The sequence below is a fragment of the Talaromyces amestolkiae genome (genome assembly GCF_001896365.1).
Source record: "Talaromyces amestolkiae strain CIB chromosome Unknown scaffold4.1, whole genome shotgun sequence".
Taxonomy (NCBI): Eukaryota; Fungi; Ascomycota; class Eurotiomycetes; order Eurotiales; family Trichocomaceae; genus Talaromyces; species Talaromyces amestolkiae.
In genome coordinates, this window is record NW_024468040.1 from 1663893 (window position 1) to 1685692 (window position 21800).

General features: G+C 46.9%; 8 protein-coding genes across 8 annotated transcripts; 2 read left to right on the plus strand and 6 right to left on the minus strand.

Moving 5' to 3' along the window:
• Window positions 1-582: 582 nt before the first annotated feature.
• On the minus strand, window positions 583-2908 carry BHQ10_003134 (uncharacterized protein; the record flags this gene model as incomplete). The annotated part of the gene is made up of 2 exons (XM_040875357.1): window positions 583-2840; window positions 2896-2908. The coding sequence occupies 2 exons, from the start codon at window positions 2906-2908 to the stop codon at window positions 583-585; spliced, it is 2271 nt and encodes a 756-aa protein (XP_040731638.1).
• A 1003-nt stretch (window positions 2909-3911) lies between these two features.
• On the plus strand, window positions 3912-4824 carry BHQ10_003135 (uncharacterized protein; the record flags this gene model as incomplete). Its single annotated transcript, XM_040875358.1, has 2 exons — window positions 3912-3980; window positions 4057-4824. 2 exons carry the CDS (start codon window positions 3912-3914, stop codon window positions 4822-4824), a joined length of 837 nt encoding a protein of 278 aa, XP_040731639.1.
• Window positions 4825-5278: 454 nt separating this feature from the next.
• BHQ10_003136 (uncharacterized protein) lies at window positions 5279-7719 on the minus strand (the record flags this gene model as incomplete). The annotated part of the gene is made up of 5 exons (XM_040875359.1): window positions 5279-5922; window positions 5976-6735; window positions 6789-7341; window positions 7403-7533; window positions 7588-7719. The coding sequence occupies 5 exons, from the start codon at window positions 7717-7719 to the stop codon at window positions 5279-5281; spliced, it is 2220 nt and encodes a 739-aa protein (XP_040731640.1).
• A 956-nt stretch (window positions 7720-8675) lies between these two features.
• On the minus strand, window positions 8676-10656 carry BHQ10_003137 (uncharacterized protein; the record flags this gene model as incomplete). Its single annotated transcript, XM_040875360.1, has 6 exons — window positions 8676-9046; window positions 9105-9817; window positions 9876-10071; window positions 10122-10408; window positions 10462-10539; window positions 10598-10656. The coding sequence occupies 6 exons, from the start codon at window positions 10654-10656 to the stop codon at window positions 8676-8678; spliced, it is 1704 nt and encodes a 567-aa protein (XP_040731641.1).
• Window positions 10657-12301: 1645 nt separating this feature from the next.
• On the minus strand, window positions 12302-13640 carry BHQ10_003138 (uncharacterized protein; the record flags this gene model as incomplete). Its single annotated transcript, XM_040875361.1, has 2 exons — window positions 12302-13157; window positions 13489-13640. 2 exons carry the CDS (start codon window positions 13638-13640, stop codon window positions 12302-12304), a joined length of 1008 nt encoding a protein of 335 aa, XP_040731642.1.
• A 549-nt stretch (window positions 13641-14189) lies between these two features.
• Window positions 14190-17610, plus strand: BHQ10_003139 (uncharacterized protein; the record flags this gene model as incomplete). The annotated part of the gene is made up of 7 exons (XM_040875362.1): window positions 14190-14369; window positions 14430-14514; window positions 14571-14692; window positions 14759-14914; window positions 14975-16406; window positions 16468-17066; window positions 17122-17610. The coding sequence occupies 7 exons, from the start codon at window positions 14190-14192 to the stop codon at window positions 17608-17610; spliced, it is 3063 nt and encodes a 1020-aa protein (XP_040731643.1).
• Window positions 17611-17911: 301 nt separating this feature from the next.
• BHQ10_003140 (uncharacterized protein) lies at window positions 17912-19055 on the minus strand (the record flags this gene model as incomplete). The annotated part of the gene is made up of 2 exons (XM_040875364.1): window positions 17912-18616; window positions 18672-19055. 2 exons carry the CDS (start codon window positions 19053-19055, stop codon window positions 17912-17914), a joined length of 1089 nt encoding a protein of 362 aa, XP_040731644.1.
• Window positions 19056-19697: 642 nt separating this feature from the next.
• BHQ10_003141 (uncharacterized protein) lies at window positions 19698-21207 on the minus strand (the record flags this gene model as incomplete). Its single annotated transcript, XM_040875365.1, has 6 exons — window positions 19698-19773; window positions 19830-19992; window positions 20048-20762; window positions 20817-20913; window positions 20973-21009; window positions 21111-21207. The coding sequence occupies 6 exons, from the start codon at window positions 21205-21207 to the stop codon at window positions 19698-19700; spliced, it is 1185 nt and encodes a 394-aa protein (XP_040731645.1).
• Between the last annotated feature and the right edge of the window lie 593 nt (window positions 21208-21800).

Consider the following 21800-nt stretch of genomic DNA (forward strand, 5'->3'; position numbering starts at 1 on the left):
TACTGTGCATAAACTACTCCTTTCCTGCCTGCTTTTTTCCAGTTTGCCGGTCGTCTTTTATATGGAAGTTTTGATATCCATACCCATCTGGTCTGCTATTTGTTCTGCGGTTTCTATTCTTCATTTCTGATACTTGTATGACTTCTTTCCTTTTTATATGATACCATTTTGGCGGGTTCCGAGTCTCTTCTCTCTTCGTTAAGAATGTGATGAATGTAATCTGGAGTCTGGATTCGCGCTAGCAAGCTCTTGAGATTCTTGTTGATGCTAGTTCTTAATAAAATATATTATTTTGACTTCTTCTACTCAATGAATAATAGAGCAACAATAGAAAGTAGTTAGGACTGTCAAGTTGTGTAGAATTCTCATAAATTGAATTCATTGAGATGTGTGACATGGCTAATGTAAATGAATCTGATATGATCTTGTCCAACCCTCCGTCTTCGTACATGCATACAAATGATCCTTTTATCTAGCAAACTCCAAGTCGCAGAAGGAAGTCGACTGAGTCGAGGGAAAGAGAAACCGCTTGCAAAGGGGGGTGAATGGTAACGTGTTGAAAAATCGGCAATGAAAAAGAACTCAACCCCTATTCCATCGGTTGTCACCCGAAACAGCAGCATAAACATCGTCTCTAAACAGCCACTCTGCCTCTCGACAGTATGTAGCCTCGCGTCCCGAGTTACCGACTTCACTTGCCCAGCAGACCAATGCAGAGTCCACAACGCATGCTAGCACATTCTCCATTGACCCTAAGACGCCCCATCCGATTGTACCTGCAATCAGACCGATGATGTATGCGTACAAACTGCCGCGGATAGTGCTATTGCTGCCAGTCACGTCGAGGTTGCGGGCTGCTGTGACCCAGCCGCCAAAGCCGAGGGCAAGAGACATTGCGAATCGGCAGGCGTGAAGGATCATTTTTGAGAGTCGGTAGGATATCAAGGAATTGGCATTTGAACCGCTGCGGGGTATGGTTGACGGAGCATACAGGCCACCAGTTGTGCTGAAGCTGGAGAATACTGCCATTTGGGTGAAACCGCGGGCCGATTGAGCCAGTGGTTGGGAGTGTATTGAAGCATATGTTAGAGTCAGAGGGTTGACCAAAGCTGCGATAGGCGAGGGAATTAGAGAATAAGCGAATAGGGCAATGATTGAAGCAACGCGCCTATGCAAAACCAGAAGAGGGAGTTTGAGAAGTAGGACTATCAAGGAAAACAGCGATATCGAGCCGAAGAGCGTAGTTGAGGCATGAGACATCGCAGCCTTTACGATCTGGGCGGACGTAGGCGCGGGAAGAGCCAAACGGTGGAAGTACCATTGGCTTACTGTGGCTGCTGTCACGGCTCGCTGGATACCTGCGATAACACCAAGAGACCATAGATAGACTAAGATGAAATAAGCACCTAGCCACCAGCTACTAAAGCTTATGACAAAGGAGTTGTCTGAGTGGATAGATCCACCAAGGAAGATTCGCGTAAACATTATCATCCACAACCAAGTCCACGAAACGGTCACGACAAGAATACCCAGACCAAGGGCGAGAAGAGCTGGGTTTGAGGCCAAAACCCGACATGCAAACTCCAGTATGCTGATCGCTTTCCCGGTGGAGTGCCGATTTCGTACAATGGAATATACCCAGAGCGTTGACAAGATAAAGGGGATAATTGAGCCCCATCGCATAACATGATCCTGGAAAGTCTTACCGTGCCAAGAACCACGGAAACTGGAGATGAATGTATATAATGAGAAGGAGTACAGAATGGCCGGGACAGCAATGATCATTCCGTGAACAAGGAATCGGACGTAGGACCGTAAGAGTGCGAGCCATAGAAGGGAGACGAGGATGGAGACGATTGTGTAGATACCAAGAAGGAAGTAGGACTTGTGGATGGTGGTGTAAATTGTGTCCACGAACTTCCATCTACCATCCGATGGAGGTGCTGTATGCAACCACACGAGGAATGCCGTAGCGAATAATCCGATGAGACATATCAGGAAAAGATGACCCCAAAATGCATCGTGAGCAGGACGTTCCGAGCCAGGCGGTTGTTCCATGGTATTGTGAATTGAAGAAGCCCCCGAACTTGGTGGACGATTGTAGAGTAAACCTTGCCTATCACCATCTTGGACTAATGAAGCACTAGGGCCGTCTATGTAATCACTCTGAGCTTCGGGCTGTCTGCGGAATTTCTGGATTGGGGCATCTTCGTCGTCTGCGACATCAGAAGTAAACGAGGCTGTGGAACTAATCGGATTGTCAAGTCCAACATCCACCATTTTCCCCTTTCCGAACGGACTTTCGTGACTCTCGTTATCCTCATCACGTTCATTAAGGTCTGATGTTGGTGGCGAGGCGTTCCGCGTTCGTCTTTGAGAATGCAGTAGCCTATCATCCCTCCATGAGCTCTTGATACCCTTTTGCGTATACGGTCCGTCTTTTCCACCTCGGCTTTGGAACGTCTGAGATTCGTGATCAGCATCGTCAAGCTCGGAAGATTCTTCTAAAGGTATATTGCCGAAATTTCGGCGTGATCTCTGCAAAGCATAGTAGTCTGCTATCTCGCGCTCACGCTCGTGTTCGTCGTCTTCGAGAAACTCATCCGTGGCGCTGAAGAAAAGAGGTGCGGGTTGCGCGGAGGCTCGAGATGCAAAGGGGAGATGCGGTAGCTGTGAAGAGCCGGACTGGTACGGATGTCCATTTCGGTTCAGGTAGGAACGAGAGGCATTGTTGTATCTGGAGAAGTTGAAGTTCGGCCTCCGATCACGCTCATTCGGGCGGTTCTCTTCGGGTCGTGTGGTGATTCGTGATTGAGACTGGGCTAGGAAACGAGACGCATCTGGAAAAAAAAATCAGCTTTACTTCTCTTGAGCAGCTAGAAATCAAAGGCGTACATTCAGAGAACATGGTCCCATTTATTCAGATGGGGAGTCGTGTGCTCGGAGATAAGAGCGCTGCGGTGTAGTGTGGCCTGCAACTGCTGGAGGATAAGTGTTAGCAGAGCAGATATTTGTCGAAAGTGAGAGCCAAAAAAAAAAATTAGAGTCGAACCTTGTGAAGTGGAGAGACAGGATGATAAGCATCTACGAGAAGTGGTAGGTAGTCAGTCAGCGTGGTGGTGTGAGGAAGACGAAGGATGACATGCGTCATGTGAGAGGCCGATAACTAATTCAGAGATAACGCTAGGCGCTGCCACTTTCCCGCAAACATCGCTCCCTCTAATTCTGTTGCGCTGCGAATGCTACCTTGTTGATCTGTACGTGTATTACTGGTTTCTTCAACATGCTATTTACTGGGCGGTCCTTCACCGAACAAGCTTTATGCTGACCTATAATGGGTGTGTAGTCAAAATATTCTCGGAATGTCTCAGTAGCGAAATATATCGGCTTKATCACCTCACCATGTACCACCGCCCGCAAGCTTAGAGCAACCACCCCATAAACAGCATATTTCGACCAAAGACAATACAAGTAGAAACAGGGCTTCGAATAAAAGGACTGGCATAAATGTTGAGTAACATCTGTGGAGCATAGAAAATCCAAGATAGGGTCACGTGAGGGGTTCGGCATCTGCATGTAGAGCTACCTGGAATTATTTACCTTCTTCGTGCATGAGAATCTATAACGAAAGCACCTGTTCCAGCCTATTCCAACCAAGAAGCCCGTCGTATACGTACACCGTGTGACCGTCTTGAGATATATAACCCGCAATTGTCTCGCTCCAGATCGACAATCGGAGAAGCTTCCGAGGAATCTTTCGGCCCATCTTCTGTCGACGTCACTTTGCCGCTCTACAAAAGGTCACAGAACAGAACATGACCGCGTGAGAAGCAGTCTCTACGATAAAATACCAGGCAGAACAATTTTCCATTGACAGATCTTAATCGACAAGGCTCAACGCTTTTTATCAAATGTCACTACCATGGGACTACATCGCGAAGCTCGTCTGCATCGGTGATTCAGGGACGGGCAAGTCTAGCGTAAGTCACCACTGGATGTGCCTTGCGCAAGGTTCTGTCCACCAGGACTTAGTGTGCTAACTTGTTTCTAAAATAGTTGTCTATACGACTTTGCGAAGGGCGATTCTCACCAACCCACGACGTGACCATCGGCGTCGAATTCGGCTCGCGCGTAGTCCCAGTCGGTCCTCCAGCATCTAAGAGTCTCGACATTGATGGAGATAATGCCACCAGCACACCATCGCATTCACAATCCCCACTCAATGGTGCCCCAGAAAAGAAGGACTCAACACAAAAGAAAATGAAATTGTCCCTATGGGACACCGCAGGCCAGGAAACCTATAAATCCGTCACTCGATCATACTTCCGCGGCGCATCCGGTGCCTTATTAGTATTCGACATCACTCGTCCGTCCACATTCGCTTCCGTGACGGGCTGGCTCCATGATCTCCGCCAAATAGCCGAGGAAGGCATCGTCGTGGTCTTGGTGGGCAACAAGTGCGATCTCGCCAGCGACGAGATTTCCGCCGACGGCCAAGGAGGAGAAGAGGGACAAAACAAAAATCAGAGAAGAGTCACCCGCGAAGAAGCGGAAGAATGGTGTCGGCAGAATAATGTAATCCGCTACATCGAGACGAGCGCGAAATCAGGCGAGGGGGTTGAACGGGCCTTTCTCGAGGTCGCGGAGAGGATATATCGAAATATCGAAGCGGGGAGATATGATTTGAACGATCGCCGAAGTGGCGTGAAGGGGTATGGTGCGTCGAATGGAGGGATGAGTACGATGCCGCCGAGGACGATTACGTTGGGATTGAATGATGCTATGGATCGGGGTGGGAAGGGTTGGAGTGGTGGGTGTTGCTAATCGCACATATCCATCGTCTATTGATCCTTTGATCGTTCATATTTATTCATATGTGTGTTATTTGATACCCTTTTCCGACTCCTAGGACATGGGAGGAGTCGGATCGCTTCTTGATATCGGGTGTGTTGTATCTAGGTTGTAATCATAATCAATATATAGGCTATGGCACCTTAATTTTAAATGCAAATACAGCAAAGAATTAGTCGTCATTTTATCTACATATACGAAGACTCAGCCCAAGTAGATAATGTGCCCAATCACAATTAGCTAATAGCTTTCAAAATATCGAGTCATGAAACAAACGAGGCATAAAGCTGTCTAAAATACAAGAGAAGAATCATCTCAACCAAAGAGAAGAGATCCAGAGAGAGAGAACGAGGGGAAGAGAGAGTGTGTGAGTGTGGGCATGTGAGCGTGAAGTTATAGTAATTTTTCAAACTTCATGTCAAGCAACTTAGTCGCTGATACGCCATGTACTGAGCCACTTCAAGTATTGCCATTGCCTGTTTGGTCCCTCCATACCAAAGACAATGTCCTTGAAGACGATGAACAGAGCGATTATAGCAACATAGAGAGGTATATAGATAGCCCATTGCACCTTAGTGCTGAGTTTTCGGGTGACCCAGTCAACGCAGAATCCAGCTGTCAAGATAGCGAAGTAAAGCGCAGGGTAGTAATGATGAACATAGGTGACASGAGCCATGACGACGAATGGGAGGTAGTGGAGGACCCAGCCGATCAATGGGTAGATACCAGCGTAGTGGAATTGATCAATTTCACTAGGGCTGAGATCCACGTAACCACGCTGCCAACGGATGAGATACCAAGCAAAGATTAGGCCAAAACACAAGAGACTGGCGGTACTTCCCCAGTAAACGAGAGGATTTCCTAGGAGGAAATATTTGACGATATTGTCATCCCAAGAGCACATTCTCAAGCCGACATGCAAAAGTGGCCATTGCCAGAACTTGGAAGCCAAATCATCCTGTTTATCGGGATCAGGGACGAGGGCATTGTTTGATGTCATCATGGCAACATTCAAGTGAATAAAGTCCTTGAAGAAGGGCGATTTGTAAGAACCCGGGTCTCCGGGGGGCACTAACACGATAAAGTTAGTAACATTGCACCATCGTCTGATGTCCAAAACTTACGTCTCTCGTTAACATGGGTTTCAACATTCCAGTGCGTGTAAACATCGCGGGGCTTATTTTCCTTGACACAAGTTGTTTCGATCTGTTTAAAACCCCACTGAGGAAGATTGACAGTTCCGGCTCTCAAATAACAGCCGAGAGCTTCATGGCGGAGTCGGAAAGCGGTCGTCAGGGTGCGGATCTTGCTCTTGTCTCTGGATGCAGCATCACTGACGACTTCAATCTTCCAGTGATCTTTTTCATCGCCAATAGTGGTATTACCGTAACAGGACACTTCCCAGTCAGACTTGGTGATAGGGGCCGCAACGCTGTGCGAGTGTAGGTTACGACCTGTTTGAGCGTGAATTAAACGGATGACATCTCCGTCGCCCAAGAATCTCAATGGCGACTCCGGGTCGTATTCCTGCTGGTACCGATTCGGGTACATGAACCAGTCATTGTTGGCATCCTTGTGATGGTAGCAGGTCACTTGCTGTTGACTTGATCCTTCTGGGTAGGTTTGTACGTGAGAATGAAGAAGTCCTCCACCGTATCCCATGTTCTTCAAAGTAACCTTGGAGCCAATTGCCACTTCAAGAGGGCTATCCCGGCCAACCTCGGTTCCTTTGAGGTTGGCCTGGAAGAGAGAACTCATTTGGGCATCTCCGGGTCCAGTGTTCTCGAGAATCAAGAAATGGAGATAGAAGGAGAACATATAGACCAAGAGTGGCACAATGATCAAGCAAACCACACGCGCAATAACATGGCGTGCTAGCGTGGTCTTCAGAGAAGGTTAGCTTGACTACCTTATAGCTAATCAACCAAGGCACTTACCACAGGCATCTTGACGTCGCCAAATTTGTTCCATAGATCTTCAGCAGTATGAAGACCGACGAGGGCGGTGCAGAAAAGACCAACAAGCTTGATACTGCAGACACAGCCGATACTAACACCTGTGAGGAAAAGCCATGCAAACCATTCGACAGAGAAGCTCTGGTTTCGTAGACGATGGAATCGGGCCCAGCAGAGGACAGTCGTGAAGGTGAAGCAAAGAAGCATTGAATCGAGAAGAATGAATCTGGAAATAGTCGCGTATGAGTTCTCGAATAGAACCATCAGGGTGACCAGCCAGACAGTTGGTCGACGGAAATTTAATTCACGAGCTGTGTAGTAGGCGAGAGGGACGCAGACGGCCCCAAAGAAGGCATTGAATACTCGCATAAAGGTATAGTTGACATCTTCGGGGTAGTGTTCTCCTGATTTGAATTCGAACGAACCGTTGTACCCGGCCAAATAACCTGAGAGACCAACGAGAATTTTGCCGAGGGGTGGGTGGACATCGAAGTAGAATTCACGCTTGAGATAATGAGAACCGAACTTTCCGAAGCTGTGGTAGAGAGTGGTCAGCATGGCGCGTAACGTTTGCAATTGACGGATGGTAGACATACTGAGCCTCATCCCACGTCACGATATCGGATAATCCAATACGATACATACGGGTGAAGAACGAAAGAGCCGTGAATATAATAGGAGCGATAACAAATTCCCACTCATCAAAAACATCAAGGAACGTGTTTTTCTGCCACAAAACCGTTAGTTTAAACTGAAGGTTGGCTCAAGCATCAGTACACACCTTGGCAACTCCCTTAGTGTCCGAAATGGCAATAGTTGGAACATTGTCACTTTTCGTGGCTTCTCCCACGTTTCTACGTCGGATATCTGATTTTTGATCCCTTCCGGACGCAAATGCCGAATTGGAAGCCATCGCTGGCGGTGCTTCTCAACTGAGAAGCTAAGGAATTATCGTTACTAACGACCTTTGTTTTGATCGTGCGGGTTTAGCTTGCAAGGCGGGACTGTCGGAATTAAATCTGATTGAAGGTATCGGGCGCAAGAATCATCACTATAAAAAGTAGAAAAAGGACCGGAGGTCGAAGGGAGGTATATAAAACGTCGCTTTGTGTTACGTCGCCAGGGAAAGAACGAAACAGGAGAGGTGGTCAAAACAATATCGCAACCGAGTAACAGATCGCGAGGTGGTTGAGAAAGGATAAGATCGAATAAATAAGGAAAGAAAAGAAGTAAACGAAGGAAGAATCGAATCAATCAACTCAAGAAGAAGAATTAACTCGGAGAGAGAAGAAGTGAAGCAGGAGGAGAAAGGAAGGAAGAGTCGAGATCATCGCAAGTTGTCCACTTCCCAAAATCCTTAGCTCCGTTCGGCGGGAGCTATTTTAAGCGGCGGACCCTTATCGGCTTACGTACTCCCATAAACGAATCATAGTTACCCTAAAACACTAGAAACAAACATCAATCATAGCAATCTTCTATTGGGTATACAGCTGAAACTACACTCACACACAAACACACATATATATATACAACATGAGGGATATCCAACTTCACGCAGCAGACGATAAGTATGTAGTTAGATGAAAGTGAACATGCCTCGACTGTCACACAAGATGCTGGTCACGCTCAACAATAGGAAGGTGGATGGGAGGGTACTTGCGTGAACTGTGAGTCTATCGATATGTAGATCATCATTAATATAGACCGAGATGTACGGTGGAAAAAATGCAAGGAAGAGGAAATACATGGAAGCAAGTAAGCGCAAAGTGGGAAGGAACTAAAAAAAAATAGATGAAGTTTTAAGCTTGCCAAGCAGCAAATGTCTCTCTATGATCGGTGAAGAAACTTATTGAAGCGAAAGCTTGAATCTTAGCTCTCTTCATCCTGGTCGACACGGCGATATTGACTCCTCTTTGCTGGATCTCTGTTGCGGCTAAGCATGTTCGATATCCAGCCACCGAGTCCTTGGGACTCGCCGCCTTGATCGACGCTGCTGGGCTTGCCGTTATTGTTTTGGCCAATGGCAGGAGGGTCGATGTTGAGACCTGGAATGGCGTTGTCGGCAGTGAAGTGTCCATGCTGGCGTTGAAGATCAAGCGAAGGAACAGGCGAATTGATTCCAATCAAGGAATCACGTTCTCCTTGTGTAACAGGCGTGGGCATCGCGGTAGTGGCGTCGCCGAATAATGCATTCATATCCTCCAACCGAACGCCACTTGTTTCGGGATACAAGAAATAAACTGATAGCTGTTAGTACTTCTCCATATGACTATTTCCAAAAATTAGTAGAACACATACCCAGAACAAAACTACAAGCACAGAAGAAAGCATGGATGAGATATAAGCGCCATTTGATCAGGTCTTGCAGAACAGGAGTAACCTCTCCAACCAAGAAGTTAAATGCCCAGTTCGCTGCCGTACTTAAACTAGCCCCTTTAGCACGAATGCTCAGGGGTAGAATTTCGGGAGGGTAGAGCCATGGAATCGGTCCCCACGATGCTCCGAAAGCAGCGTTGTAGACCATAACGCAGATGACGGTGAGGTTCGCTGTGGCTGGCACATCGATCAGAAGAAAATAGGACATCAGACTCAGCGAGACCATCATAGCCACTGCTCCGGATAACAGAATCGGACGTCGGCCCCAGCCATCAACAAGATACCACGGAGGAATAGTAGATGCTAGGTAGGTGAGGGCATTGATACCAGTCATAAGAATTGCCGATCGACCAGGCCATCCAGCAGACTCGAAAACGAGCGGAGCATAATACGAGATAACATTAATGCCGTTCAACTGAGCCATAGCCTGGGCAGACATGGCGATGAGAACACGTTTATAGTATCGTCGAAACATGTCCACATAAGATCTTTCTCCTTCCTGTCGTTGGGTAAGAACGTTGAATTTTATGTCTCGATATTCTTGCCGCGCTAGCTCATTGTGAATGTCTCCCCCACCATATAGATTGGCGATAACAATTAGACCTTCTTCATCATGATCATTATCTAATAGCCACCTAAAGGAAGGAAGTTAGAGTTGGTTTCAAGTAAGCAGTACAAGGCGACAGCAGTTACCTAGGAGATTCGGGAATGAGAAGACTGCCAGTTGCAAGTAGACCACCCATAACGCACTGGAGCAGCAATGGAAGACGCCATGAATAGTTGCTATCGATATAACTGCAAAAGTAGTCAACCCATACACTTGCAGCATATCCAAGTATATTGCCTGTAAACTCAATACAAGCGAGTTTTCCGCGATTGTGCGGAGGACCTGTCCCTAATCAGCAAAAGCATCAGAACGAATATAGAGAAACGACGTACTAATTTCAGATTGAAACACGGGAACGATAGTGGAGAGAGCACCAACTCCCAGTCCAGCAATAATTCGACCCAGCATCATCATAGAAAGACTATTAGCGAATGTCTGTAAGGCTCCCCCAACGAGGAAAATCAGAGATCCATATAAGATTGTTCGCCTGCGTCCGATTATATCTCCAATCTTGCCGACTAGTAACGATGCAATAAGAGCGCCAATTTCGAGAATCGCAACGACCGTACCGATCTCCGCTTTCGACGGTGAATTGAAATAATCTCTAAAATGCGAACCGCTTTCAAAAGAGTTAATTACAACTTCTCAACGAAACGAGCTTCGGTCACTTACGTTATGATACCAGACATCACACCTTGGTCGTAACCAAACAGAAACACACCGAGTGATACAAACACACTTGTGAAATACCTAGATAGGACAATGTCAGTGAAACCCAACTCCAAAGACTCCAATTGGTTCAACGTACAATAGTGGCTTKCCCACCAACCCTTTGGTACGGGCTGTTGACATGTCGTTTGGCGACATGATGGCTGCTAGTATGCAATGTGCTCGGGACACACGCCGAAGGGTAATGTTTGGTATGTCGATAGCTTCCTTATCTAAATCGCCTTTCAATAACGTCTCATCGCCGTAATGGACTCTCCTCGTACGCGACCGGGGCTCCTGTCCCCTGTCGTCTTCAGACTTCCGGAGCCTGATCCGAAGAGGATCCTCTTCGCTGGCGAGTTGCTCTGCTAAGTCGCCCGTGTCACTCCAGATTGAGAAGTCGGACGCTTGTGAATTGGAAGAAATAGATGCTCGTCGGTTACTGCCGCCGTATCTGGGCTTTTCTGAATCTAATCCCAATCCCGAATTTGAATGCTCGGCGGAGTCTCTAGAATGTGAATGGAGAGGTTGAAGAGGTATAGCCGGAGTAGTGGACCCCTTTTCCTTTGGCGAAGAAATGATGGCGGTTTAGCAGCGGGCTGAGTTGATATCAGCCCTTTCTAGAAGAGAAAAAGAGGGGAAGGAAAGAAAGACAAAGTGGAAGAAGCTAGGTACGTAGTGTACCCAGATAAAGCCACGAGGGGACTTCGGGAGAGTTTGACGACTCGGAAAGCAGGAAGTGTCGTCACAGGGGATTGAGTGGTGGAGCAGGAGTCAAATCCACGGTTCTTTTTCCGATGAGGAATGCTATGCCGCTGGTGCAGGGTTAGTAGGTTGTAAAGAGCGTAGTTTCACCGTTTCAGGCACTTGTGATACCAAAAGATGCAAGGAGCAGGTGACCAGTTTTGCTGTGTCGAGGTGTGTATGTACGTACGGGCTTGAGTGCGGATCAAGAGAAATGCCACAATATCCAGTTGATCCACTAGCTAATCCCAATAAATACTATGAGTTGTCCCGAGTGAACGCGGATTGGGGGAGATGGAGAATGGGCGCGGTAGAGTGGATAGGAACGAAAAGGGCTCTGATAGGACACAGCCTGCGCCAGGCGGGTACAGTTGTCGATTAAGCGGGGACGATATAGTCGGTCAAGGCAGCCAAAATGCGGAACCATGTGTCATGACAGGCAGTTCAGTACAACTAGATAGAGTAAGAAAGAGAGAGACCCGAGAATGAGGCTGTAGCAGGCTGACAGCTCTCTCCAAATGTTCCAGGACGAACAGAGACACACCAAAGTCACGTTCACGGATCGGCCCCGGATTTTTCCAGATCGGGAACAGCGTGCCGTGCTAGATTGCTTAATTAGGACTAGTGTTGCCCGGTTCGGGGAAAGCGCGATGAGCCACTTGATCATCGTACATTACTAGTTCCTGCGAAGTACTTCTCCATACTATCTGTGCCTCCGCGGTACTATAGAGTACTTCTAGTCTTCTATCCGATCACTGAGACACACCCAGTGTGACATCACACATCTGCGCATGGCTCTTTGTGGAAAGACTTTGCATGTCCCGAATGGCTGCATTATTACCGCATTAGAAGGATGGCTTTCGTGATGGTTATGAGAGTTCTAATTCATAAAGTCTATATCTATAATTTGGCTATATACATGTTAGAGATTGTCGAAAAATCACAGAGCCGTTGGAGGTATCACCAGGCCAAACGACCCGTCTATTATAGAACGAATATGTGCAGATGATGCTGCTGCTCAATTTATGGTTTCGGTTTCCCAAACTCGTTGGTTCTGACCTTAGTTAGTCAAAAGGATATCAAAGCCATCCTTCTCTATAAGCACCGTGTCAGCCGCACTGGCATATTTCCTCCGCATAAGCTCAAAAATCACAAGACCGGCACTAGTACTAGGCACCTGACGGATGCTGCTTCGTAAGAAGCCTCTGTATAGCCATCGCATCCAACCTCCGCTTCTGCTGGCTCTCTTCTGGCATCGCTTGAAAGTCTCTTGGTAGGCGTGATAGTAATGTTTCAACATCTGCGGCCGCGAGTGACGCAGTGAAGCTTGATGATCCAGGTATTCCAAACGCCCATAATGTAAATTTTGGATAATTCCAAGAGGATACGAAATGACCTGTTGCGAAAGAGACGCAGCAATCCCTGCGCCTAGCAGGAAACAAGGTTCAAGAGCGTAGTGTGGTTTGATAGTTGTTTTCTTGTATTCTTGGAGAGCTGCAATCTTCGAAGGGTCTTTTCGTTGCAGACTTCCGTAATACCAGATGATGTAGGAGTAATATGCCTGCGATTTCACATATTCAAAGGAGGTGAAAAAGACAGCATACCCGAAAGAGTCGCGCATAAGGGAGAGCGACCATCCTGCAAATATTCCACGGACGCCTATTTCCCTTAATTTCTTCCATCCATATTCCCACATGTTTTGATATTGTCCTTCAAGTACGCCGCTTGTACGTAGTCGAACTTGTAGAGCATCAAGAGGGGCCGCAATCAATGACTGTATCGCTCCTGCTGAGAAACCTGCTGCGAAGGTACTGGTAGGAGGTGCTGGCGGATAAATTCGTCCTTTGCCTTCCTTCGCCGGGGCATGGAGGGCACCTAAGGCTTGTAGATAGGACGTGTATAGGATAGCACCGACACTGACATGTCCAATTAGTTTTCCAGAACACGAAAGGAAAAGCCGGGCAACTTTACGTGGTGTTGGCAAGTAGAGGTGGAAGTACTTGATTTGGCAAAAATCTCCAGCCGTGAACGCGCACAGCGTGGGCGATCAAGCCGGGTGTAGTTGTATGAAACGACCATTTATTTTCCTGTATTCGAGGATTTATCGCCCGGGGAAAGGCCTGAAGAAGTGAAGAATTGTGAGCCCACGGTTGGCACGAAAGGAGATAATGCAAAGTTTAATACCATATAACTATTGATATCAGTTAATGACTACTGTACAAACACTCATCTTGCTTGCAATCTTACTCAACACGAGTTCGAAAAAACGCTTTGACTGGCGCTCGAAAGTAAAAGGCTATGAGCTGTGCACTGAGGGCGCGAGTGCCTGCTGCAGAGGCTCCAGTGGCTGCATGAGAGCGAGGATTCTGTCGGAAGCTGTCGCTATCTGGCTCTGGCATTTCAGCAACTCTTGAGTTGACTGAGGAAGCCATGTCTTAATTACGATCCAGCCGAGCTTGTATGAGGGGGAAATCGGGCGCTTTGTATAATCTCTGCATAATGTACACGGGCGAATTTCCAATCTATTTAGTAAGAAAGTGCGTTATCCGAGGTCAAACTGCCATGATGAGTAAAGCGAGCACAAGGTGATCTTCCAGGAGAGCGTCTTGTAAAACAGTCAGTTGACACGAGCAGAACGAGGTACTATCATCCTCGAGAAAACAAAAGTGAATCGATGTTTGCTGTGTTTGTTTGCTGGCCCGTTCTCCGTGACGCTAAACCAGATTAAGTATGATTGAACGCGCCTCGCGTCTTCACTCGCTCAACTTTCCAACTTCAATAAGTCGACTTTCCAGATATCCTCGCTCTTGCTACCTCACTTCGTCCTTCGAATCTGCAGGACATCCTGTCGTCTTTCATCAAATTGATCGCCGTATTTTGACAGTTTCTTCGAGACATCGGTCGTCTACCTATTAATTCACTCTCTCGTTTCGTGGCTTTCGCTCAACATGGCGGAGGATATCGTCATAGACAAGACGCTCTTCTTCGATCGCTTGTCGACTTTTTACAATGCATGGAAGGCAGATAAACGATCGGGAGCTGGAGTATTCGGCGGAGTGGGATCTATCGTCATTTTGATGGGGAAAACAGATGAGGCAAATGCTTTTCAGAAAGCTAATGCGATGCACGTAAGTCTCGCAAAATTTCTGTCCCCATCCTGACACGCGGCTGATAATTATTCTGATTAGTTTTGGCTTCTCGGTTATGAGTTCCCTGCCACTCTTTTTGTGTTGACTTTGGACACGATGTATGTCGTGACCACTGCGAAAAAGGGTACGAAAGGCCTTTCACAATAACCTGCTGACCTATCGGTAACTGACTTGGGCCAGCGAAACATTTGGAGCCTCTCAAGGGGGGCAAGGTCCCTGTCGAAATTTTAGTCACATCAAAGGACCCTGCAGATAAGGCAAAGGCCTTTTCGAAATGCATAGAAGTCATCAAGGCTGCCGGAGTAAGAAGCGTTACATGCAACATCCATCCTTTGGGGTTCAATGCTGATCTTATCATCCTCAAATAGAAGAAAGTCGGAACTCTGCCTAAAGACAGCGCCCAAGGCCCTTTCGCCGATGAATGGAAACGTGCTTTTGCAGACGATTTGAAAGATGCGGAGGAAGTTGATATATCTCCTGCTCTTTCTGCAGCAGCTTTCTCAATCAAGGGACAGGAAGAATTGGTATTTTCACACATTCAATCGTCTACAAAGTTATAATCAGCTCTAATCAGTTCTAATCAGGTGTCGATGCGCAACGCAGCCCGCGCCTGCAGCGGTCTTATGTCCGAATATTTCGTCGACGACATGTCGCAGCTTTTGGACGAGGGCAAAAAGATAACCCACAAGTCTTTGGCCGCAAGAATCGATGCCAAGATTGACGACTCCAAATTCTTCAATAAGTTGGCAAAACTTCCGCCAGGATTTGATCCTCAACAAATTGACTGGGCCTATGGACCAGTAGTTCAAAGTGGAGGCAATTATGATTTGCGTTTGACTGCGACCGCAAACTCAGATGAGCTTCATGCGGGCATCATTATCGCAGGCTTTGGCATTCGATACAAGACATACAGCGCCATCATCGCACGTACATACCTAGTGGACCCAACAAAAGCTCAGGAGACGAATTACGGATTCCTCTTGAACGTCTACGATGCAGTTATCAAAGACATTCGGGATGGCGTGGCAGCCAAGGATTTGTACAACAAGGCCATTGGTATGGTCCGTGCTAAACGACCTGATTTAGAGAATCACTTTGTCAAGAATGTTGGTGCTGGCATTGGAATTGAACTCAAAGATTCCAATATGATTCTCAACGGAAAGAACAGCAGAACTTTGAAGAGTGGCATGACTCTTTATATCTCTATCGGCTTGACAGACGTTCGGGACACCGACTCAAAGGACAAAAAGAAGTCTGTTTATTCTATGGTCATAACTGATACTGTGCGTGTCAGTGAGACAAGCGCCCATGTTTTTACTAAAGATGCAGGTATTGATATGGACTCGGTATCCTTTTACTTCGGTGATGAGGAAGAGCCTCAGAAAGCCACAAAAGAGAAGGCCGACGTTCGATCTAGCGCTATCGCCAGCAAGAACATCACAAAAACCAAGCTGCGTGCCGAGAGACCGTCTCAAATTAATGAAGGTGCTGAAGCACGTCGTCGAGAGCATCAGAAAGAACTCGCTTCCAAGAAAATAAAGGAGGGTATGGAAAGATTCGCTGGCACTACTGGCGATGGTAACGGCGAAGCTCAAAAGAAATTCAAGCGATTCGAGTCTTATAAACGTGACAACCAGCTACCCCCCAGTGTGAAGGATTTAACCGTACACGTTGACCACAAAGCATCTACGGTTATTGTGCCAATTATGGGCCGGCCTGTGCCATTCCATATTAACACCATCAAGAACGCCAGCAAGAGCGACGAAGGTGAATACGCGTATCTGCGAATCAACTTCCTCTCTCCTGGTCAAGGTGTTGGACGAAAAGATGACCAGCCATTTGAAGACCCCTCTGCCAATTTCGTTCGAAACTTGACTCTCCGATCAAAGGACAATGATAGATTTGCCCGTATTGCTCAGGACATTACTGAGCTTCGAAAGAATGCGTTGCGTAGAGAGCAAGAGCGCAAGGAGATGGAAGACGTGGTGGAACAAGACAAGCTCGTGGAGATTCGCAGTATGTATACCTGTTTCCTCGAACTATTCGGGATATTGCGACATGCTAACCAACTGAAAAGACCGACGACCTGTGAAGCTACCCGATGTCTACCTTCGCCCACCCTTGGACGGAAAGCGAGTTCCTGGTGAGGTGGAAATTCATCAAAACGGTCTACGATACCAGTCACCACTCCGAAACGAACATGTCGATGTTCTATTCAGCAATGTCAAACACTTGTTCTTCCAGCCATGTGCGCATGAACTGATTGTGATCATCCATGTGCATCTCAAGACCCCGATCCTGATCGGTAAAAGAAAGACAAAGGACGTCCAGTTCATCCGAGAGGCCACCGAAATGCAATTCGATGAGACAGGCAATCGTCGCCGCAAGCATCGTTATGGTGATGAAGAGGAGTTCGAGGCAGAACAGGAAGAGAGACGCCGCCGAGCAGCCTTGGATAGAGAGTTCAAAGCTTTTGCCGAGAAGATTTCAGATGCCGGGAAAGATGAAGGTGTTGACGTGGATATTCCATTCCGAGAAATTGGATTCAGTGGTGTGCCGAATAGATCTAATGTTCTAATTCAACCGAGTACGGATGCTATCGTCCAATTGACTGAGCCACCCTTCCTGGTGGTTACCTTGAACGAAATCGAAGTCGCTCATTTAGAGCGTGTACAGGTGAGTCATTATGTTTTTGTCGGTCCAGGATTTGTACTAATCGAAGGACATCTAGTTCGGTTTGAAAAACTTTGATCTTGTCTTTGTCCTAAAGGACTTCAACCGGCCACCCATTCATATCAACACTATTCCGGTTGAATCACTGGAAGGAGTCAAGGATTGGCTCGACTCAGTAGACATTCCATTCACTGAAGGACCTCTCAACTTGAACTGGAGCACCATTATGAAGACGGTTGCTGCTGACCCCTACGGCTTTTTCGCCGAGGGAGGTTGGTCATTCTTGGCTGCTGAATCCGACTCTGAGGATTCAGAGTCAGAGGAAGAGTCTGCCTTTGAACTTTCTGAATCTGAACTGAATGCGACAGAGGAAAGCTCAGAGGACGACAGTGACTTTGACGACGATGCTAGTGCTGAGGCCAGTGATGAGGACCTCAGTGCTGATGAAGAGAGTGGCGAGGATTGGGATGAGTTGGAGAAACAGGCAAAGAAGAAAGATAGGGAGAGCGGACTTGACGAGGAGCGCAGTAAGAAGCGTAAGCGCTAGTCACATTTTGGAGTGCTGAGACTTGCCATTTGTTTCATTTCTTCTTCAAAATATGTCTTATAGTTGGTTAGCTTGTATGGCAAGTGGCGTTATTCAATTCCGTCCCTCGTACTTTAAAACTCTAGGGTCGGTCAAGGATCCGATTACAATGAGAATCTCTGTGCCATATTTCAGCTTGCTAGCTACACCAAGTATAAGTAACACTATATAACTTATGACAATAACACGAAGTGATTACCGTCATGCTGGACACCGTATCCACCCCATATGAGACAGTCACATGGAATTATGTAGTAAATGACTACTTTCCTTCCCTCATCGTCGACCACATACTCCTCATCCTCATAGCCTGCTCCTTCGTAAAATTCTGATAACAGTCATCCGAAGAATAGTCCATAAAATTTGAAATAGGATCCAATCCCGGTAAGTTTGGACATGAGTCTTTTGAGGCAGGACATCCCTCCGTTGGCGTTGATTGTTGCGGCGTATCGGAAATGAAATCCCCATTTGCACCCGGAGCGCAAGTCTGGTCTTGGAATGTGTGTAGCAACCCGTGCCAGTGACCTACTTCGTGAACTGTGGTGCCACCGCGGTTGTAATGCTCAATTGAACCACCGGTCATCGTAGAGGCAAGAATATTGCAGCCATCGTTGAAGTATTCATCGAAAGAGCTGGTGCTGGTGATATCGGGGTTTGGAAGGGTGCAGAAGCCGAGCAGATTTGGTGACGAGGATGATTTTACATCTCTCTCGTGAAGATTGTGGCCTTGATGCTGATGGTGATGTTCGAAGGGGGCACCAAGTCGGGAACTGGCCCCTGCAGGATCTGACACCTCAAGATTCGTCTGGAAATAGATATTCAGTGTACTATATGAGCCTTTGCGCAGAGTCCGTTTCATAGCCGCCGAATCCCCGTTTCGCGCCCAGATGTCGTTGATACTGCGATCTACACCCACGAGGTTATAATGTATACTCGTATTTTGGTATGCTTGTTGGAGATACATGAACTAGTCCCCCTGGTCAGCATGAAGTCTGCAATCTCGCGTAGATAGCCCAATAAACCTGAGAAGCAATCATAGAATTCGTCACCAAGTCAACCTGTTCACTTGTGCTAACAACGTGGAACCACGTATCGACATAGATCCGCGGCAATGACTCGGCAGTAGCCCGACTAGCATTGCCATCAACACTTCCGTCTTCTGCATGTCGATATTCCGTCAGGGACAAACGCTTATGAGCATCTTTCAGCTGTGAGCTTGGTTCTTCTGTGCCGCACACTCCGCGTTGAGGGAGCCATTGGCGCTGCTGAACATCCTCCGAGTTTGAGTTTTGGATCCTGTCAACTTCGTTCTCTCTTGTGCGCTGAGCAGAGGCTGAGACTGAGCCGGTAAAGACTGTGGTGGAAACTATCGCGATAATGAGCGTGTGGCGTAGAATCCGATGCATATTGCACAAAGCGTTGAGCTATTGACACATCAATAATCCACGATGATGTATATATTCAAGTATATATACTTATATGTACATATACAGGAGTGTATAGTAGTGGGTGACGGTAATTGTGGTGAATGGCTTGACAAAAAACACGTCCAGGAGACACAAGAACCCCCGGACAACCCTAAAAGGAAAGGAAAAGAATGTTTACGCGAGTCATGTCCGAGGAATAGGAGACTCATCTGCACAATCCCGCACGGTAGGAACGATGATGATGCAGTTGGAATGTATGGCTGGTCGCGAAGAATGTCAATGTAGCCCATTTTGTTCCGGACTATACTTGCAGTATGTATTTATAGAAAAGCCTCTAAGTCGCGCACGTAATAGAAMCCCACACAGTACTAATATCAMAAGCCAATAAAATATAAATACAAAAAAAGTACAAGAAATACCAGCTGCTCGAATAAACAAAGTGAGAGGGGAAAATAGATGGATCAATTTTCCGTGTAGTAAAGGGAGATAAAGCTATGCACGTACACCCGTAGAATGGCCGAAAAAGAAATCACCAGTAAGTTGTCATCGAGTGCGTAAATAGAAGCCAGAAAAGTAATTGAAAGGTCGAAGGATTAGGAAAATGTGGTATTTTGAGCCAGATCAACGCTGATCATGTCCAGTGGCAGCACCCGTCGAAGGTTCATTCCACGTGAGGTAAGTATGATCGCCAAGTTTCCTGTCAATGGTTATTTAGTAGATATTAAGCGTGAAACAGCACGTAGGATTTTGTACCTTGGTTTGATTAGATTGGTAGCCGTGAATAAGACGCCAATGAGTACACAGACACCTCCGACCACAACATATGCAATTCCCATGAATGAGTTCTTTCCACCCATCACGGTTCTAGTGGATATCATGATCGATTTGGTGCCACCATATTCTGTTACATTGAAACCTAAAATGACCAGATGAGTACACATTGCTGAAACCGGAAATTGTCATATACTTACTGCTTTGAATATCCAACCTGTATTGACCGGCCGGCATTGCAGTTGTATCATTCCTACGAGCCAGCTTGCTGAAAGTTGGAAGACCTGCAGTTCTCATCCAGACCATGAATGCCTCGTCATTGCCAAGGTCAGGGAAGTTCTCGGCAGTGTATTCAGGGTACTTCACTCGCCAGTTTGGAGGCGGTACAACCTGCCAATATTTGTAATCAGTTGTCTTGATGATTTGCTTATCACTAGACCAGGCTATGCCCTTGTCTGTCATATTGTAGGTTTCCTCGTTGACCAGCACTGGGCTCGAAATGGTATCGTTGAAAATAGAGTTTGCGATCAAGCCACAAGGATAGTATGCTTTGCCAGTTGCCGCATCTGTAGTCAATGGGTCGCAAGTGCTGCCTGAAATAGTGGCATTCTCGACGACTTTACCCTGCAGTTGATCTGTATCGAGCGACTGCACGTACTTTCTGTGATTTTGGTAGAAATTCGTCAATCTGTAATATAAGAACACGGGAGGTCCGAGGGATTCTGGAATATCGAAGAATAGCGAGCAACCGGTCGTCTTTGTCGCCTCGTCCGTCTCATTGCGCTGCCAGGTGGTAACAGAAGTCTGCGCCGAAGATTTGAATGAAGTAGTGACTCTGCCCGATGGAAGAGCTGCTGTACTAGAGATAGGCGCAAGCGTGTCACAGTCCGTATAGTCGATAATGATTTCTTGGACCTATCGACATACCGTTTAGCAACTGCCCGAAACGCTTAATGGGAGCTTTCGTACCTGCCCACTAGCCCATAGTAACACACCCCCAAGAGGCGCAAAGATGATTCCAATCACAAAGAAAATCGGAAGAACGGATCTAGGCGTGAGAATTGGTCTATGCTAATTATTAGCTTTCTTCTTGTTCGTGGCGATTGAGGTTCAAAGTGAGCCTACTGCCATGCTCTGAGACGCTGTTGGCGAAACGCAGTATCTGGGGTTCAATTGTCAGTTATGAACTCCTAAGGTGCGTCCTTTCCTCCTCCATGGTATTATCTCTTCCACCGCTGTGATTGATGCATGGTCAATACGCACTTGCCGGTCTTCTACTCTTCTTCTTGTCTCCGTCATCGCTTCCGTGGTGATCCGGATCATCCTGAAAATCAGGCCGAGTCGCTGCTGCTTGCGACATGATGGTATAGTCTTCGTCGCCGGTACTCTTGGGTTATGTTCGGTGAAATATTGAACAACGACAATTCTGTCCTGTTTTGGACAGGATGGCGGCAGATAAGTCGAAGTAAGCAAGCCCCCGTACTGAGGTGGTTTGGCAAGTGCACGAATGGTGGTATCGTCCGCCGGACCAAGGTCAAGCACGGAGTAGGACTGTTACGGGCGAACGTATATTACAATACGCTCTGCATTCTGCATGTATCACTCCGTACCGGATGAAAAGGCAGCAGCAAAATAAGAAACATTTCAGCTGTGGGCCCGCGCCACACCTTTTCTGCCTTGCTATCTTTAGCAATATGACGCATGGTCTGTCACCCAATTCATGGGTCAGCCTTAACAAGATGGATTATGTACATAGTATGTATTATGGATATGCAGTATGATTCATGAGTGGATCTAAGCCTGTAGCATTGATTCAACATCTACGGAGTACAATTGTCGAATAATATACGGAGGACACTACACAGATCTACGTCCTCTAAGTGTATAGCAATTGTGGATCGTTTAGAGAAATCAAAAGTCATGTAGACGAGATCTGTCAATTTGGGAAATAGT